Source organism: Pollachius pollachius, assembly GCF_949987615.1.
Source record: "Pollachius pollachius genome assembly, contig: scaffold_45, whole genome shotgun sequence".
Lineage (NCBI taxonomy): Eukaryota > Metazoa > Chordata > Actinopteri > Gadiformes > Gadidae > Pollachius > Pollachius pollachius.
Window position 1 is genome coordinate 62,319 of NW_027641649.1, and position 20,758 is coordinate 83,076.

Below are 20,758 nucleotides of genomic sequence, written 5' to 3' on the forward strand. Positions count from 1 at the left end.
CGTGACATTACATCACATTGCCGACAGGTAGCGATGTCGTTCCTCCATGGCGAATGAACGAAGAGCAGAAGAAGTGGTCCTGTGAAGCATCTCTGGTCTCGCTGTGAAACTCTGGGCTACCTACTTTATATTATTTATATATATTGTATTTCATGTTGATGAAATGTGGAGATTAAGCTCAGTGCGCCACAAAGCTGTTCCACAGGGCCGCAGCTTGGAAGAGTTCAAGTTAAAGAGACGAGAACATGAGAAGGGTGAGCATATTCTCCTCAACGTTCATCACTGGATTAATTTGTTGGTTCAGTCTGTACCAACCATATTGAAAGTGACTGAATGGATGGACGTCTCCTGCTGCAGTGCTGCGGAGAGCTCGGAAGGACCACCTGCTGGTCAGCAAGAGGCTCCTGCTGCGTGAAGATGAGGACGAGACGCCAATGGACGCTGCTTCAGGGGACAAGGTCAATGACCCCTCACTCCTTGTGTGATTGATTATGCATTCCTTTTGATTTAAACATGCACAATAGATAGAGGAACATATGGACACGCTCTCAAAGACCTGCAAACGCTGCGATCTCACTTTGCCCCCCCCGATTTTCTTCTGACAAGGTGGTCCATCTAGTCCAGAAACTCCAGCAGAGCGGACAGGAGAAGGAGACTCATCTGAAAGCTCTGAGCGGTTCTCTGCGAAACCCATCGGCCCAGACAGTCTTCATAAAGTATGGTCTCCTCCGATCTTAATCGAAATTATTTGTTGCATTTATTAATAAGAGTGTAAGTGAAGAGGAGGTTTTTAGGAATGTCTAGGTGCTTGCTCGAGACCAATGGGGGTGTCTGGGAGAACACATGGTTGTCCAGTCAGAGTTCCAAAGTTTATAGGTTTTATTTTCCAAAGGTGCTGGCATTGCTGGACTGTATTGCTCAGTATACGCACAGTGCCTGTTCACTGTTTTGCACAAGCCCCCAGGAACAGTGCATACTTCCGCAATCCACCAGTGCTCAGCGGCCGAGCCTGGTATTGCAGCTTTTTAAGCGGGCTGTAGACGGGTCCCTCATTCAAGGGGCCCAGAAGTAGACATCTCCGTTCACTCCAATACAAGTGGGGAACAGGAATGTGCCTCCGCAAAAAATTACTGGATATCAATCAAAGGCTCATAATTATCTTTATGCCATGTATAATCATAATTATCTTTATGCAAAAACTAAAAAATGTAAGTTTTCTCTTTTCAAAACGCCACCTCAATCGTTTTATAAGCCGTTTTATGTTATTTTTTGCTGGAGAAGGAGGGGTGGGCAGCTGAAAGGAGTCGTAGTGAAACAAATGTTTCGGCATTCCAGAGGCCTAGTGCACGGCTCCGTTAACTTCTCGTGTCCGAGGTTTTTCCTTTTACTTAACATGAATGACGTCGATGGTTTTTAGTCACTGATGGTTTTTAACACAAAGTGTTTTAGTGATAAAGGGATTTTTAGACTGGTTCAGCTGCTGCTCAATGACTCTCACGTTCCTCTGCTTGTGATTCACCATGTATTGATCCATTCATTCAGAAGATCCAAAGACAGAACGGGTGCATTACGGTATCATTTTTATAATGTCAATAGCCTAATAAACATTTCAGTTATGTTAGTATTTAATTTTTCATTTGCTTGTTTAGCTATGTATGACAGTTAACAATGTTGGTGTAGGCCTATTACAAATATTTGTGGGTAGGCTACACCAACCTCGTTGCTGATCGATATGAAACCATTTATTTGTCTATAAATTATTGAAAGCATTTTTCGTAAATAGTTGGATGGAGTCTGTTTCTTAAGCAATAACATTAAACTGTATTGTTTTCTAGGACAACATACATTTACTATGTTGTTGGTATTATGTTATATGGAGCAATCTTTCATATTTATGAAGTTAACTTATACTTCCATGGTCGGTAAACAATGCGACTGCGATCGCTCAGACCTCTCGCTTATGATGCTACAATGCTAACAATTCTAAAAAACAAGAATATTTCTGCATCCGGGACGTCATGAACTAGGGCGCGGCTAGGCTCCCGTGATGCGGAAGCATATCTCTCCTTGACGTTGCCCTGCGCCATTGAGCAGTTAACATAGGAATGAATGGGCGCCATTTTGGAATCCGGTGTCCATTCTATAATGTCCATGGTTTTGCATAGGAAATTTCCTTTTCTAACGAGATGACCCGGAAGTACTTGCAGGAAAGGTTGTTTGAATCGTAGATGAGCGGCGAAGTCCCGCCCCTTTCCGGTAGAGCCCATGGGACCTATGAGATCGAAAAATATGAATGGGTTTCAATGGAGAGAAAGTAATTATCTTCTGGTCTCAGTCTCTTTATGCCCCGAATTACACATGTTGTTTGTGGATTTAAATGATAATTTATCACACTAAGAGTTTGACTGTTTAATGTGCAATTATTCAGTTAAAGGCTGTAGAGAAAACACAATGAGAAAGACTACACGTCTCGTATGTGACGTCACGCTCCCTGCGACTGGCGCGGACAAGACCGACGATCTCCCCATCGGCATAACTGAAAATCTCCACATGCCCCGACTTATGTTTTTCACCTCTTTTGATGCTTTTATCCTCCCCTTGGAAAAAAGCGGTGAAGTGGAGCAGAAAGATCGCCATGTTTGAACCAGAGCGGTGGTGACGTATCGCGTCAACAGCAGCGAGGGTCTGCAGTTCATAAAGCGGCCTCACACAAAACGTTATCAAAGTTCTTTGCGATTTTTTTTTTTTGTTTGCTTTGCATGAAAAATTTAAATCCACAAACAGCATATGTGTAAACCTGGGCATTTAAAGACTGGGACCAGAAAATAATTACTTTCTCTCCAATGAAACCCATTCTAACTTTCCTAGCCCAGAGGTCCCATGGGGGTCTTCCGGAAGGGGCGGACTTACGAGCTCTATAGTGTTCTATGGTTCGAATTCTTCAAATGCTAAGGAAAGGTGCCTTGATGCATCCTTTAACCCTCCTTTAGCATAGGTTACTCCTGAGCAACCTTTACAAAAGGAAAGGAGATATTGGTATCCCATAATGCTTTACGGCGGCAATATTTAAAGCAACCGGCCACCATCAGAGTTTAGGGTTAGGGTTAGGGACTACGCGAAGACGCATGAGAGACGCGGTAAAGCAAAAGAAAAGAAAATTGATAATGGATACAAATTCCAGAAATTAATTAATTTATTGCTGGTTAGTAAGCACATAATATACACCATGAGAAAATAAAATGGCAACCTCACATTTAGGAAAAACTACTGGGGACAGTTCATATCAATATAAGTTTAGCCTATTTTTTTTTTCACATTGAATTTTCACATCGGAAAATTGTAGTTTCACGCTACAGACACGAGAGGTCAGCAATACCCGCCGTCGCACTCGAGTCTAATTCATTTTAAACAGTGCTGTCTTTTCCTATATTCGAAAGGAAGCACCTTTTCATATCTCCTTGACCCGATGACGTTTTTCACAAAGGTTAAGGAAAGGCATAAAGGTAAGGTGATTTGACAATCCGAAGAGGCCCAAGGAGTTCAAAGGCACAGCTCTGTGTTCATTGTCTCTGAACAAAGGAAAAGGGTGTGGCTCAAAGGGTAATTCCGGTGTAAAATGGATTTGGGATATGTTTTGTATGATAACGAGTTGAAATGTTCGTTTTGGAGCACAAAAAACGTATATAGACGCTTTCTTCAGTTGGCTGTTTTTAGCCGGTTCTATCAAAACGCTATAAACTTGGAACGATGGGGCCACTGGTTATGGTAAAAACTAAATCGCTATTTTAAACCACTTAAAAGGCCAAAAGTAGCCCGACACTTCTTTGGTAGTATAATAAGGGTCTTAACATATAAAACGAGGAATTGAGAACTTTGTAAGTGTACAAATTGTTTATTAAAAAGGACATTTTATACACACAATACCATCAGTAGATCAACCGTCGACGCCATTTTGTTTTTAAGACTCGATAGATAGATTGACGAACACAGATATTGTGTCATCCGTCAGCAACATGCAAGCTCTGTGTTTGCCAATCTACTCTACTTGATATGCGTTTTTTGTGCTCCAAAATGAACGTTTCAACTCGTTATCATACAAAACATATCCCAAATCCATTTTACACCGGAATTACCCTTTAAATAGTCAGTGGCAGGGAGTGATTAACTGATTGACATGGGCTCATTGGAAAAATTAATGGGGAAATAAAGGGGCGTAGCTCTGGGTCTGTGAGGTGAGGAGGGAAAAAGAAAATCAGTAAGAAAACGTGTGTGTGTGTGTGTGTGTGTGTGTGTGTGTGTGTGTGTGTGTGTGTGTGTGTGTGTGTGTGTGTGTGCGCGCGCGTGCACACTTCTTCCAGGCATGAGAACAGCATGCATCTACTAGTAGGGCTCCTGAGTGGCTCCCAGGCTCAGTGGCGTCTGCTGGCCCTCCAGTGTCTCCACGAGCTGTCCCAGTCCCACCAGCCCAACGTGACCCTGGCTTGTGTGCCCGCCACCCCTTACCTGCTCACCTACCTGTCCGGCCAAAGCACCAAGCTGACCGTCAGTGGCACCAAACACAGAAAAATACTGTCTTAGAATTGTAATGTTGTCTTAACTATATTCGTAAACTGTGTGTGTGTGTGTGTGTGTGTGTGTGTGTGTGTGTGTGTGTGTGTGTGTGTGTGTGTGTGTGTGTGCGGGCGGGCACAGGAGCTGTGCCTCTACACACTGGGTAATCTGTGTCCAGACAGCGATGTTGTAAGAGACAAACTCTTGGCCCAAGGGATCATACCTGCCCTCAAGAATTGCATGGAGGTAAAGTTGTACATAGTAGTACACAAACACAGCGTATTGTTGCCGTTGTTTGTCATTTGTGTGTGTGTGTGTGTGTCTCCAGAGCCAGCGGTCCAACCTAGCCGTAGTGGAAGCCGTAGGTTTCACTCTCTCCCAGCTGCTTCAGGCCAAGGACGCAGTGGAGAAGATAACTCCGTGAGTCCTGCAGCAGAACTTCCACTATTCTCCACCGCATTCAGTGACGCTTCATAGGGCGTGGACTGTGACTCGGGGCTGTTCTCTCCTTCTGCAGGCCGGTCCTAGCGTCAGGCCTGCCTTCACTCCTGATGTCTGTGCTTACCCCGGACCCCCAGTTCGGCCTGGCTCCAGCCATCGAGTGTGCTTGGTGTCTTCACTACCTCACCTGCAGGTCGGGGTCTCCCACCGCCAGAGAAGCACCACATATGTTTATTCCCACTCCCATTCCCAATTACGTTCCCATAATCCTGTTACTTGTTGCCCTATTGACTTGTGGGTATTTTCCGCTCTGAATGGTGTCCAGTGCTATCTTTTAGGATTTGTATATTCTTAGTAGTGATCCAGTTATGTAATCTATATGATATGGCTTTCTTTAATCTGCCTTTGTTTTCTTAACCCATAGTACCGTGGGCAGCTCAGCCCTGAGAGCTGACGGGACCCTGTCAAGGTGCAGTTCTCTATTGGTGGCCCTAGGGGGTGCTGTTTCTAAAGGCACCAAAGAAGAAGGCATGGAACTGGTGAGGAAGGGGTGGATATGAAAAAAACATACTCTTTGATCGTTTCCCGTTCATTATTCCCATTTGATTGAAGCCCCTTACAATGTGGCAAAAATACAAATCAGTAATCTCTCAAATTAGGGTTTGGGATGTGGCTCTTAAACTGACTCATTTAATTTCTTCCCTACTGCTACTTCTTCTTCCTAGTTAGTCTGGCCACTTCTGCGCTCTGTGGGCAATCTGCTCTCGTCTGGTCCTCCGGGGGACATGGGCTCCCAGGCAGGCGACCTCCTGCCTGCGTTGTGCGCTCTTGCTCGGGCCTTCCTGCCTTCTCATCCGGCCCTGGCCCGGGAGAGCGCCTGGGTCCTCAACAACCTAACAGGTTGGACCGCACTGTGATGGCGCCTCATTACACCAGTTAGGGTTTGGGTTACCCTAACCCTAACCCTAACCTAACAGGTTGGACCGCACTGTGATGGCGCCTCATTACACCAGTTAGGGTTTGGGTTACCCTAACCCTTACCCTAACAGGTTGGACCGCACTGTGATGGCGCCTCATTACACCAGTTAGGGTTTGGGTTACCCTAACCCTTACCCTAACAGGTTGGACCGCACTGTGATGGCGCCTCATTACACCAGTTAGGGTTGGGGTTACCCTAACCCTAGTGGCAAGCTAGTGTGTTTATGTGTTGCTTGGCAACAGTTCAGTCTCAGTCCAGTTGCGGATCTATTTGTGTTTGCGGAACCAAATGAATCATTAAATAAATAAATAAACAAACAAATCAGCACGGCTGTGATTATCTTCGGCGCTCAGCCTATGGCATCGTACCTACAACTGAATCACGGCCATGCCGATATTCAGTACAACAGCACTCCCTCTCGTGTGATATTGCTTAATTCAAAAGGGCTGAGACTAAGGCCACTGTGAATGTGGAATATGGTGAATGTGTCGTTACTTCTTGTTTCTGGTACCGAAGCGGACGATTTGGAGAATTTCTACCAAGTGATGATTGTTTAGATTTACGCCATTCAAATCAAATATCTCTCGTCAATGATAAAGTAAAGAACAAATAACACACTTTATTATCAAGATGAGAACAAGGTCCGATGCAAGATTTGATGAATCCATGTTAAATGTAAAGTCAGGCAGGCAGACAGACTGAGCTTATAGTGAATATAATCTGTCTCTCGCTCGCACACAGCTGACTCCAGCGAGCTCTGCACTGCGCTGCTGGATCTCAGCCTGGTTCCAGAACTGATCCACCTCCTGCCTTTCTCTCAAGGAATCAACACAATGGTGAGCAGAGACAAACATAGCACTGATGAGTGTACACACACACCGATATCTGTTAGATCAACTGTTAGCTCAACAATACCGCTTCAATATCTGTTAGAGCAACTGTTGGCTCAACAATACCGCTTCACATGAAGCAGATTTTGTGAAACCTGTTTCACAACAACCGTGAAACCCAGTAACGATGGTGTGATAGCTCTCCCCTGTCATCCTTTGCACTTAGAAGTTTGCTAGATATGGATATACAGTGGGGCAAAAAAGTATTTAGTCAGCCACCAATTGTGCAAGTTCTCCCACTTAAAAAGACGAGAGAGGCCTGTAATTTTCATCATAGGTATACCTCAGCTATGAGAGACAAAATGAAAAAAAAAAATCTAGAAAATCACATTGTCTGATTTTTAAAGAATTTATTTGCAAATTATGGTGGAAAATAAGTATTTGGTCAATAACAAAAGGTCATCTCAATACTTTGTTACATGCCCTTTGTTGGCAATGACAGAGGTCAACAATTTTCTCTAAGTCTTTACAAGGTTTTCACACACTGCTGCTGGTATTTTGGCCCATTCCTCCATGCAGATCTCCTCTAGAGCAGTGATGTTTTTGGGCCTTCGCTGGGCAACACGGACTTTCAACTCCCTCCAAAGATTTTCTATGGGGTTGAGATCTGGAGACTGGCTAGGCCACTCCAGGACCTTGAAATGCTTCTTACGAAGCCACTCCTTCGTTGCCCGGGCGGTGTGTTTGGGGTCATTGTCATGCTGAAAGACCCAGCCACGTTTCATCTTCAGTGCCCTTGCTGATGGAAGGAGGTTTTCACTCAAAATCTCACGATACATGGCCCCATTCATTCTTTCCGTCACACGGATCAGACGTCCTGGTCCCTTGGCAGAAAAACAGCCCCAAAGCATGATGTTTCCAGCCCCATGCTTCACTGTAGGTATGGTGTTCTTTGGATGCAACTCAGCATTCTTTCTCCTCCAAACACGACGAGTTGAGCTTTTACCAAAAAGTTATATTTTGGTTTCATCTGACCATATGACATTCTCCAAATCCTGTTCTGGATCATCCAAATGCTATCTAGCAAACTTCAAACGGGCCTGGACATGCACTGGCTTTAGCAGGGGGACACGTCTGGCACTGCAGGATTTGAGTCCCTGGCGGCGTAGTGTGTTAGTGATGGTAGCCTTTGTTACTTTGGTCCCAGCTCTCTGGAGGTCATTCACTAGGTCCCCCCGTTTGGTTCTGGGATTTTTGTTCACCGTTCTTGTGATCATTTTGACCCCACAGGGTGAGATCTTGCGTGGAGCCCCAGATCGAGGGAGATTATCAGTGGTCTTGTATGTATTCCATTTCCTAATAATTGCTCCCACAGTTGATTTCTTCACACCAAGCTGCTTACCTATTGCAGATTCAGACTTCCCAGCCTGGTGCAGGTCTACAATTGTGTTTCTGGTGTCCTTTGACAGCTCTTTGGTCTTGGCCATAGTGGAGTTTGGAGTGTGACTGTTTGAGGTTGTGGACAGGTGTCTTTTATACTGATAAGGAGTTCAAACTGGTGCCATTAATACAGGTAACGAGTGGAGGACAGAGGAGCCTCTTAAAGAAGAAGTTACAGGTCTGTGACAGCCAGAAATCTTGCTGGTTTGTAGGTGACCAAATACTTATTTTCCACCATAATTTGCAAATAGATTCTTAAAAAATCAGACGTGATTTTCAGATGTGATTTTCTGGATTTTCTTTTTTCATTTTGTCTCTCATAGCTGAGGTTTACCTATGATGAAAATTACAGGTCTCTCTCGTCTTTTTAAGTGGGAGAACTTGCACAATTGGTGGCTGACTAAATACTTTTTTGCCCCACTGTATCTAACTAAGTAACCTCTTATCTCCACGATGCGCATACGGACTCTTCCAACCTATCATGAAAGTGCTATTCTATTCTCCATTAAATGAATTAACTGGCTGACGAACTATGTATTTTTATAGTTTTAATTGCATGACAAATATTTTTGCTGTATGCCCATTTTAATGAGCTGTGTCCTCACATGAACGTGAGGACAAACTTAATTTCGACACCGCAAGCAAACTATGTGTTTTAGGCTCTGGGCGTAACTGTAAGTCACACCAGACCTAAATGGTTGACACAGTATTATTCTGCCTTATTGATTCTACACGTTTTATACGTGTTTCATAGGTTTATCATAAAGTTGTTCCTCCGATCTTATGTACTAATCCGTAGTATAATGCAATAACATTCTATAACATACATTTAATTAAGCATTCATCAAGCCATAAAAAGGTTTGATACTTTCTTACACATGAGTTGCTTGACATTCCATTATATACATTGGTCAGTCTGCTGCTAAAGCTGAAATGCATTAAGTGCTATCAGGTAAAGATAAAAACTCCTTCGTAGGGTTAATGAATCAACCTTACTTGACATATCATGTAGACTCACGATACGTTTTTGCGAGAGCCAATCACCAATATGGCTTTTCCCCCTGGTGCGTTATTGGCTCGTTTAATACAATGACGACAGGGAAGTGACAGCAAGCAGCCAATTGCATACAGAGTCATGTGAACTAGGCCCGTTGATCACGCCTCTTGTGCTGAAGAAAATGACAGCAGCTTCCCAAGACCAACGTGCAGTCAACGATTGATCTTGGTCCGGCAATAGCCAGGCTACATATCATGTACAGTCCCCCAAAACCACACATGCAGACATAAAACAAACAACAATAAATGGCATCACCCCAACTGGGCCCTCCATTTGTTTCCCAGCTCCTTCGGGTTCTGGGGAACGTTGCCCACCAGACTAACCCTAACCCTAACCAGACTAACCCTAACCCTCCATTTGTTTCCCAGCTCCTTCGGGTTCTGGGGAACGTTGCCCACCAGACTAACCGGTCCTGCTCCCAGCTGGCCCGTGCTGGCCTGGTGCCTGCCCTGTGTGCTACTCTCAGGATGTCTGAGCCGGACGTGGTGGCTCTGAGCCTGGAGGTCCTCTTCATGCTGGTAGCGGGTTGCCCACAAGTAAGTACCAGCACCTCGCCTTTCAGAAACCAAAGGTCGAAAGCACAGCAACAGCACTGTCTCTGGTGACGGTGGGTTATTGCGTGTGTTGTGCCTGATTGATTACACTTGACATTAACTATTACTAATTTAAGGTTGCGGTTTAGGTTGAGTGTTAATGGGATACTTCACCGATACAGAACCGGCGTTCTATCATTATATAAAATCACTATTATAATATTAAAAAAAAAGTATTTTCTTCCCTCAGTCTAACCCAGTCTTCCCTTGGCCCAGCTGTCCTCTGTACATTTCTTCTGACCTGACGTCAAATGACGCGCTTGTAGAAGGGCTGGTTCCACAGGGTTTTTCCACTAAGGAATGAGGGGGGCAGGAGGTCGCGGACGAGATGTAAACACAATGTCCGCCATTTTTCTTCACCGCTTAGCTAGAGAACTAGTCCGACACAAACCTCCGACCATGGCAGAAGCAAATTTGCAATGGGAAACATTGCAAAACAACACAAGTAGAGACCCGTGTATTGATTCTCAGCCATGATGGATAAGGAATTGGGGGAAGAATCGTTGGCTTTGACTCTCTGAAGTCCAGATTGAACTGCAACTTCAGATTGATGTGGAAGGACCAGAGACGTCAGAGTACCAGACGCAGTTGTTTATTCATAATATCATCTCAAACAACTCCGTCGGGTTCTCCGACATCTCTGGTTCTTCCACTTCCACATCAATCTGAAGTAGACTGAACTGCGACATGCTGCCGAGGCCCGCCGCCTCGGCAGCGGGCCTCGGCGGGAGACAATCGCGGGCAACAATCCCTTTCTCCTCCATGTCGCGATTCGCAGTTTCACATCAATCTGAAGTTGCAATTCATTCTGGACTTCAGAGAGTCAAAGCCAACATATCTTCCCCCAATTCCTTCTCCACCATGGCCGAGAATCAATACACAGGTCTTATTTTGCAAACCCGCACACGACAGTACCCAAGAATTCCATTCCGACCAGACCCGCTATAAATTGATACCGACGCCCGACCCGCACCCGAAGGAAAATTAGACACATTAGCTGGAACGCCGCGGAAATACACCATCTGGTGTTTGGCGTGGTGCTTTAGATGTGCAAAAAAAGACATCATCCACTGTGGACGATTTTAGTCGACTCCTCTGCTCCTGAATAACATCTCCAGCACCGGAGAAGTCTCCCTCGCAATCGCAAAACCTGCGACCGACCTTCGCTGTTTAGGCGTCCTACCTGACCAGTACCTACATAACTTTTCCCCCGTTTCATCAAAAATTGTGCGGTTCACCCCTCGGGTACCCGAACCCGTGCAGGACTCTGGCCGAGATAACCCCCACTACAAGTCTTTACTTGTTGTGGAAGTACCAGAGACGTCCGAGAACCCGACGCAGTCTTTAATTCATAATATCATCCGGAGGCGCACACAGCTTTTGGCCGTGATATTATATTTTGTATTATTTATATATAGAGAGAGAGAGAGAGAGAGAGAGAGAGAGAGAGAGAGAGAGAGAGAGAGAGAGAGAGAGAGAGAGAGAGAGAGAGAGAGAGAGAGATATCCGGGAGTCCACAAACGGTGTGAATCAGAGGCGTCATCAGCCCCTTTTAACTGGGGCACGTACCCCAGTAAAAGTATCGAGTGCCCCAGTAAAATTCCAGTGATCATTATTAAATGAATCCGCAGTAGCGCCGCTCTCGCTATGGAACCGGCAGGATTCATCAAGCGCATCTCCTGTGGCCTCGGAGTCTTGAGTGAAGCCTGTCACTTACCAGCCAATCAAAAAAAGAAAGGGGCTACATAATAGCCAATCAGAAAATAGCACTACTGTATCTGTGTAAGATTTAACGCAACAACCAATGAAAAAAGCATAGTAATTCTGGAATCGTTGACGTGATTCTTCTGACTGTTTTGTCGTAAACCCAGTGGAAACCACGGGAGCTGGAAACAGCACAAAGTAAGTCATCCCCTGTTTTATTGTTACAACAAATTCACAACTTGTTGGACACAAACAATGACAACTTGATTATTGTTAGAGAATGTTGCCCACATAATTAGCATCAGTTTTTCAATACTGAGCGTCTGTAGCCTAAATTTAGCAGCTAGCCAACAGTTTTACAGCCTGCTCTCTCTCTCACACACACAAACACCATGCGTGCACACACACACGCGGAAAATGAATAATGAATGAGTAATTGGCTGTCTTCAAAACTTGAGAGCCCTATAAAAGTATAGGCCTTTGTTTTGTGAAGCTGTCCTGTAAAACTACACATTAGCCTTCTGAAAAACGATTCAGATGGACATCAGGAAATTCTTCATGAACAGAGGCAGAGGGAGAGGAGCAGTGAGGAGATGAGGAGGACGAGGGAGGTATGATAATTGCCCACATTAGCGTTAACATTAAGATTTATGCTGTTAATAGCCAACAATTGCTTGCATGATGTGCTGTGATTTGATTAATGGTTTAATGGCAAACTAAAATAAGTTTGCTGCATTTGAAAATGTACCTTATAATCTACAGAATCAGTGAAAAAAAACCTGTAATAGGTTATCTGACTGGTTTTGCCTTGAAGGGAAGTTTGTCTCAATTTTACCTTTTCAGTTTTGTCTATACTGAAAAAGGTAAAAGGAAAGCCTATGGAATGCATGCAGTGAGTATACTTAGGCCTATGTGGATGCTGCTGGCTAGGTGCTGCTACACTCATTGAGGGGCAGAGTGCTGGAGGAGGAGGAGAAGGAGAAGGAGAGGGGAGAGAGAACAGGCTGGGCAGTCCAGGGCCAGGCAGGGGGAGGAGGAGGAGGAGGAGGAGGAGGAGTAGGAGGAGGAGAGAGACAGGCAAGAATCGGATGAGGACATGATGGGGCCTAGATCAGAATATCGAGGAGGATATCTGTGACCTAGGGGAGATATATTTTTTCTCCATGTCGTTCTGCCAAACTTATACTGTTTCCACACAGCTTGTAAATAGTATACATGTGCATTTTAGATTTTACCATCTTCTTAGAGTTTGTTAGCCTAAGGCACAACTTCTCCTTAAAAGGGAGCATCCTGCAAAATACTGCTTTAGATAAAAAGATGAAGGTCATAAAGAGGTGAAGGTCATAAAGAGAATTTTTTATGTTTATTTGTTAGTTACTTAATTTTCCTGAAATACTTATTTTAAATGTGGATTGAGGTTGAGGTAGCTAATAATCTGAGTCTTTCTTATCTTAAAGGGTTGCATTGAGAGGCTCTTATTGTTTGTAGATCTTTGAGGTGTGTATGTGTTTAAGTAAATATCATTATACAGTACTCATGAATCTTTACCTTTACTTTAATGTATAGCCTACACTATGACAGTGATGATAATGATTTTTAGGCTCTTACATACCTTTCTGTAGCCATCTATTTCATATTCTGCGCACAAAAAAACAGAAAAAAAAAGAGTATTGGGAGTTAGGGGCCAGTAAAGCTCTGTCTAGCAACGCCCCTGGAGTGAACGCTGATTGGATGTTATGTTACGTCCCTCAGGGAGTGAACGCTGATTGGCTGTTATGTTACGTTCTCAGGGAGTGAACGCTGATTGGCTGTTACGTTACGTCCCTCAGGGAGTGAACGCTGATTGGCTGTTATGTTGCGTTCTCAGGGAGTGAACGCTGATTGGCTGTTATGTTACGTTCTCAGGGAGTGAACGCTGATTGGCTGTTACGTTACGTCCCTCAGGGAGTGAACGCTGATTGGCTGTTATGTTACGTTCTCAGGGAGTGAACGCTGATTGGCTGTTATGTTATGTTCTCAGGGAGTGAACGCTGATTGGCTGTTATGCTATGTCTCTCAGGGAGTGAACGCTGATTGGCTGTTATGCTACGTCCCTCAGGGAGTGAACGCTGATTGGCTGTTATGTTACGTCCCTCAGGGAGTGAACGCTGATTGGCTGTTATGTTACGTTCTCAGGGAGTGAACGCTTATTGGCTGTTATGTTACGTTCTCAGGGAGTGAACGCTGATTGGCTGTTATGTAACGTTCTCAGGGAGTGAACGCTGATTGGCTGTTATGTTACGTTCTCAGGGAGTGAACGCTGATTGGCTGTTATGTTACGTTCTCAGGGAGTGAACTCTGATTGGCTGTTATGTTACGTTCTCAGGGAGTGAACGGTGATTGGCTGTTATGTTACGTCCCTCAGTGAGTGAACGCTGATTGGCTGTTATGTAACGTTCTCAGGGAGTGAACGCTGATTGGCTGTTATGTTACGTCCCTCAGGGAGTGAACGCTGATTGGCTGTTATGTTACGTCCCTCAGGGAGTGAACGCTGATTGGCTGTTATGTTACGTTCTCAGGGAGTGACGGCTGATTGGCTGTTATGTTACGTTCTCAGGGAGTGAACGCTGATTGGCTGTTATGTTACGTTCTCAGGGAGTGAACGCTGATTGGCTGTTATGTTACGTTCTCAGGGAGTGAACGCTGATTGGCTGTTATGTTACATTCTCAGGGAGTGAACGCTGATTGGCTGTTATGTTACGTTCTCAGGGAGTGAATGCTGATTGGCTGTTATGCTACGTCCCTCAGTGAGCAAACGCTGATTGGCTGTTATGTTACGTCCCTCAGGGAGTGAACGCTGATTGGCTGTTATGTTAAGTCCCTCAGGGAGTGAACGCTGAATGGCTGTTATGTTACGTCCCTCAGTGAGTGAACGCTGATTGGCTGTTATGTAACGTTCTCAGGGAGTGAACGCTGATTGGCTGTTATGTTACGTTCTCAGGGAGTGAACACTGATTGGCTGTTATGTTAAGTCCCTCAGGGAGTGAACGCTGATTGGCTGTTATGTTACATTCTCAGGGAGTGCACGCTGATTGGCTGTTATGTTATGTTCTCAGGGATTGAACGCTGATTGGCTGTTATGTTACGTCCCTTAGGGAGTGAACGCTGATTGGCTGTTATGTTACGTTCTCAGGGAGTGAACGCTGATTGGCTGTTATGTTATGTTCTCAGGGAGTGAACGCTGATTGGCTGTTATGTTACGTTCTGAGGGAGTGAACGCTGATTGGCTGTTATGTTACGTCCCTTAGGGAGTGAATGCTGATTGGCTGTTATGTTACGTCCCTTAGGGAGTAGGTCCCGACCGATAGTGATTTTAGAGTGCCGATGCCGATTATTTTCTGAGAAAAATTACGATAACGATTTAATCGGCCGATTATAAAAAAAAAAGCATATAAAACGTATTTTTTGATACCTTAAATATACTTTAAACACTTTTGACGAATATGTGAATTGAATGCAGAACCTTTGAGTGTTTTAGAATACATTTACAGTCGAAAATGAGTGCAAATACAGCCTTATCTTATTGTCAATAAAATAAAAAGATCTTAAAAGAATGAGTGCAGGAACTTATTTTTATTGGTAACATACTTCTAACAAAGTAGTACAGGACAGTACAGGAAGAAGAACTATTTTGTAACTATACGCAACATCTTTGAAAACAAATCAATAATAATATAAAATAACTGTATAGGAACGAGGTAACATGTTGTGTGGGGCAAGCAGCATATTAACATTTTGCACAACAATCTTTTGACATAAAGTGCAGCAAGAAGAACTTTTTTGTAACTATACACAACATCTTTGAAAACAAATCAATAATAGTATAAAATAACTATATTAACAAGGTAACATGTGTTGTGTGGGGCAAGCAGCATATGGATATTTTCCAAATAGAATTCTATTCACAAGCCCCTGCCAGTCATAGAATCCTTAATATTGCCACTTCAGCAGAGGCACGTTGTAGTGCAGGAAGCACAGCTTTTCAGCATTCTCTCCCTTGAGGGAGCTGCGCTTCTCCTCATAAATGTTGCCAATGGTACTGAACACCCTCTCACTTGGCACAGAGGAAGGTGGACAGCAAAGGTATCTCCTGGCCAGGCCCGACAGTCCCTTGAAGCGGAAACCGTTGCTCTTCCACCACTCCAGTGGGTTCCCCTTTTTCCGGTCTATGACAGGCTCCCTCATATACCGTTCCAGCTCTTCAATGATCTCCTCTGGTTCCTCGTCCTGAGTGGTTGAAGAGAGCATGCTGTCATACAGACTGTCTAGAACACTGTGGGCCCGTCCCTCCTCCACTCTCTGTCGTTTTGGATCTCCCTCTTCTTCACAGGCAGTGTCTCCTTGTGTTTCTGGTGGATTCCTCTGTGCTTCTTCCATTACCCAGGCTTTGGCTTGACCTAGTGTCTCTGGTGACAAGGGCCGCTCCTTGTAGTGTGGATCGAGCAGACATGCGAGCACCACCTCTTTTGCCTCTTTCAACTTAGAGAACCTTTTCTCCAGGCTCTCCAGCATGGTCTTTCTTAGAGTCTTGATTCCTCTGCTGTTTGGTCCCTCTGACTCGAGCAGACACTTCAGCACTGCTACACAAGGTATAATGCAGGAAGCAGAGGAATCGGCCATGTTCATTTCAAGTGTTATATCTTCCAGTGGTGTCAGGGTCTCCGCCAGGTTGGCTGCCACGTCCCACTCCTCTGCACTTGGACATACAAAATGGCCGTGGTCACTAGAATAGGCTGTGATTGCTCTCTTTTGCTCAATCATCCTGGCAATCATATGCAGTGCGGAGTTCCACCTGGTTTGCACTGCCTGGATAATGGAATGGTTAGGAACACCAACCTCTTGCTGAATAACAGAGTCGTTGTTGTGCTACCACTGAATGGTTGAAGTGTGTGGCTATTCTTTTTAGTTTCGCCAAAATGTCCCCAACCATCCTCTGGGAGTGGAGGCCATCATTGATTACCAGCTGAAGAGTATGGGCAGTGCAGTTCAGGCCAGGCATCTCTGTAAGTCACATGCCTTTGATCATGTTTGCGCCGCTGTCCCTCAGCACCAGGTGGACACGCTGTGTGTCAATGTCCCATTCTTTCAGTAAGTTCAGGAAAGTCTCAGCAATATACTCGCCTGTGTGGGACCCAAACATGGCCTTTACATTTAACACAACTTGGACTCTCTCCCAGTTCTTGTCAATAAAATGAGCTGTCAAGCTCATTAGAGCCTCAGTGGATCCTGACCAACAGTCAGTAGTAAAAGCAATGCTGCTTCCTGCATTTTCCACAGAGAGAAGTTGCTTTAGTCTATTTGCAACTTGAGAATACACTTCTCCCATCAGCTGAGTGCGGAAATACTTTTCACTTTTTTGAGGATACCTGTGCTCTGCCACGGCCAGGACTCTTTTAAAACCTTGACCCTCCACAACGGCATAGGGCAATATATCAGTGGCAATCATTTCCATTATTAGTTTGTCCAGCTCCTTTGTTCTCGGGTCATTTAGGTTCCACTTTGTGTTCCTATCAATCACTTGTGCAAGTGTGGGCTGATTAGTTTTCTTAGTTAGTGCTTCTGCCTTTCTTTGTGCTTCATGAAGAGCCTGTCTTTGTGATTCCACATAAGCTTCATTATGTCTAAGTCTAAGTGTTGCCATAAGTTGGTTGTGTTTCTTGTTTTTTGACGGCTTGATCCCTGGCTCACAGAAGCTGCACATGCATTACAAACTGCTTCACCAGTAGGCCCCTTGGTGAAGTAGTCCCAAACCTTGCTATGAGTCTTATCTGACATCTGTAAAAGAAAAAAAATGTCATAAATATGCATTGGCTTAAGAAATAAAGTTTTAAAAAATATTTCTTAAGTTACTTGGGGCATTTTGAAACTCGGATATAAAGCATTTTCCATCTGCAAGGCTTATACATAAATATACCTTATTTACAATTTATGCATTTATAATAAGCTACCGCAATCAAATGTAAAATAAATAAATAACTCCCAATGTGCTGCGCTCGTGAGTAGTGACTAACACGTGCGCACTGAGCAGTATGGTCTCACCGTTAGTCTACAGTATAACAAATTAACATGGCCTCGGACCTAAAGAAAAACAGGCACAACATGCTCAAACAACGCGTCTTGTGTACATTGGTGAGGTGAGCGCGCAGCTGCCTGAGCGAGCGTGCTTTCATGTTGTACGGTAAAATTCAATCTCCGGCTATTTTTACTCCAGCTAAAGTTGCTAGTTAGCAAGGCTAGGTTAGCTTTACTGTATTTGAAGGGTAGTGGGGGGTTAGGTGTACTTTTCCTTTTTTTAAGCATGACCTACACGTTTAAAAGGACCAATTGTTCATTACACAAACTAGTTATAAACTTACCGTGGGGGGAAACTCTGCTCGGTTTATCCAATGAGCTCAGCACATTCAAGCTACATGCGCTCGGGTGTTGTGTCCAAAAATGAGTGCGGTGGGTGAGACTGAGAGCCTTTCTTAAGTAGAATGGAGTAGGAGCGCACTCTGCTGGATACTAAGCGCAATAACATTTCAAAAAAAAAAGAAAAAATCGGTTGTAATCGGCGTCTTTTGGCAGATGTTGATTATTTTCAAAAAGGCTATAATCGGCCGATTAAATCGGCAGGCCGATGAATCGGTCGGGCCCTATTAGGGAGTGAACGCTGATTGACTATTATGTTAAGTCCCTCAGGGAGTGAACGCTGATTGGCTGTTATGCTACGTCCCTCAGGGAGTGAACGCTGATTGGCTGTTATGTTAAGTCCCACAGGGAGTGAACGCTGATTGGCTGTTATGTTACGTTCTCAGGGAGTGAATGCTGTTTGGATTGTGGGAGTTGTCGTCTTCAATCCGCAAGCACCAAAAAGTCACTGTCTGCCTTTACTCGGTCAAGGAGGCTATTCGACTAAATGTATGACCCACTTTTAATACAGATTCATTTCTCCACCGGTAAAGTACTCCTTTAAGTGAGTCTTTAACTTGAATGTTTTTCATGTGTTTTTATTGTTTTATCGCTGTGTATTTATTAAAGTCGTAATGTGTAATACTTCAACGAGCTAGCAGCTAAAGTGACAAGGGTTAGGGTTAACCCTAACCCTAACCCTAACCACATTTTATCATGGCCACTCCCAACGCCCCTCTCCCATACAGGGTTAGGGTTAACCCTAACCATATCTTACCATGGCCACTCCCAAAGCCCCTCTCCCATACAGGGTTAGGGTTAACCCTAACCCTAACCCTAACCACATCTTACCATGGCCACTCCCAACGCCCCTCTCCCATACAGGGTTAGGGTTAACCCTAACCCTAACCATATCTTACCATGGCCACTCCCAAAGCCCCTCTCCCATACAGGGTTAGGGTTAACCCTAACCCTAACCCTAACCACATCTTACCATGGCCATTCCCAAAGCCCCTCTCCCATACAGGGTTAGGGTTAACCCTAACCCTAACCACATCTTACCATGGCCACTCCCAAAGCCCCTCTCCCATACACTAGCTGAGCCCGTTCACGTCTGCACAGCCCGTAGGAGGGGACAGGGTTTGGAAGTTAAACTGGTATTGAGTTATTAATTGAGTTGTTAATTCTGACTTTTTCCCGGCATTGACCTGCAAGGGGGGTGGCGGTCAATGTAACACTGAAGGCATTTTTACAATTTCACTATCTTGCCTGTTTAAAACCAAGGGGTTATATTTTCCCTTCGTCACAGAGCCGGCTTTCTGGGTTCATTGGAGCAGGCGGGGCTACGCACGGAGACCTCTTTAGAATCATTTGCATACTCTGTTTACACAGTTTTTTTAACCACTCATGCAAGAATGAGTAGACTACATCTGAGTTTAGGCTACAAACACCATTAACTATTTACAAGTGCAAAAACGCCAACAGTGCAAGGTCATGATTCAGTGCAGAACTATTTACAAAGTCTTCTACCCAAGTCCCGCCCCTGATATCGCAAAGCCGTCTAATCGCATTTTCATGAAAATGGATCCCTCAATATGTGTAGGATTCGAGAGGGGACATTGGGGTGCGAAATCAAGACAGTATATTGCCTCGTTCAGTGTAAACTCGCGCATCATGCAGTGGAAAGTTTAAAATAAGGCAGGTTATATTCGTTAGTGTAAAAATGCTTATTGAGACGTTAAACTGGCTAACCCTCATTGTGCCCAGGCAGCGGAGGAGTTTGTGGGGCAGAACGGCCTAGCGCTGCTCGAAGCTGTCCAGTATAACGGCGACGGAGAGATCCGTCAAAGAGCGGCACACCTCCTGGAGCACCACCTACCCTCCCAGCACACGGTGGAACCAGCTAACCTCCCAGCACACGGTGGAACCAGCTAACCTCCCAGCACACGGTGGAACCAGCTAACCTCCCAGCACACGGTGGAACCACCTACCCTCCCAGCACACGGTGGAACCACCTACCCTCCCAGCACACGGTGGAACCAGCTAACCTCCCAGCACACGGTGGAACCAGCTAACCTCCCAGCACACGGTGGAACCACCCACCCTCCCAGCACACGGTGGAACCAGCTAACCTCCCAGCACACGGTGGAACCAGCTAACCTCCCAGTACACCTCCTGGAACACCACCCACCCTCCCAGTACACGGTGGAACCAGCTAACCTCCCAGCACACGGTGGAACCACCCACCCTCCCAGCACACGGTGGAACCACCCACCCTCCCAGCACACGGTGGAACCACCCACCCTCCCAGCACACGGTGGAACCAGCTAACCTCCCAGTACACGGTGGAACCAGCTAACCATGGAGCCACCGTTTAGCTTTCCAATGAAAGGCCATAACCGCGCCCCTGGTGCTGCCTGACAGGCAGGATCACGGGGGGTCCAGAGCAGGGCCCCTCGCTGGCAGGGGGGGGGGGGGGGGTCCAGAGCAGGGCCCCTCGCTGGCAGGGGGGGGGGGTCCAGAGCAGGGCCCCTCGCTGGCAGGGGGGGGGGGGTCCAGAGCAGGGCCCCTCGCTGGCAGGGGGGGGGCCCTCACAGGCGGGCGGGGCCCCTCGCTGGCGGGCAAGGTTACCTGATTGTAAAGCTGATCCAGTTCATGGTGTATATTTTGTATAGGTTTTTATATGTAATACGCAGATTTTAAACTATCTGTGAAATTGACTGCTTTATGTCCT

General features: G+C 45.3%; 1 protein-coding gene across 1 annotated transcript; it reads left to right on the plus strand.

The window, feature by feature from the left end:
• The first annotated feature begins 74 nt into the window (after positions 1-74).
• On the plus strand, positions 75-20,484 carry LOC307091520 (transmembrane and coiled-coil domain-containing protein 6-like). The gene is made up of 12 exons (XM_079759151.1): positions 75-254; positions 358-458; positions 607-716; positions 4,359-4,542; positions 4,693-4,797; positions 4,880-4,971; positions 5,069-5,185; positions 5,417-5,531; positions 5,718-5,892; positions 6,713-6,807; positions 9,667-9,834; positions 19,792-20,484. The coding sequence occupies exons 1-12, from the start codon at positions 164-166 to the stop codon at positions 19,957-19,959; spliced, it is 1,521 nt and encodes a 506-aa protein (XP_079615277.1). The 5' UTR covers positions 75-163; the 3' UTR covers positions 19,960-20,484.
• The last annotated feature ends 274 nt before the right edge of the window (positions 20,485-20,758 follow it).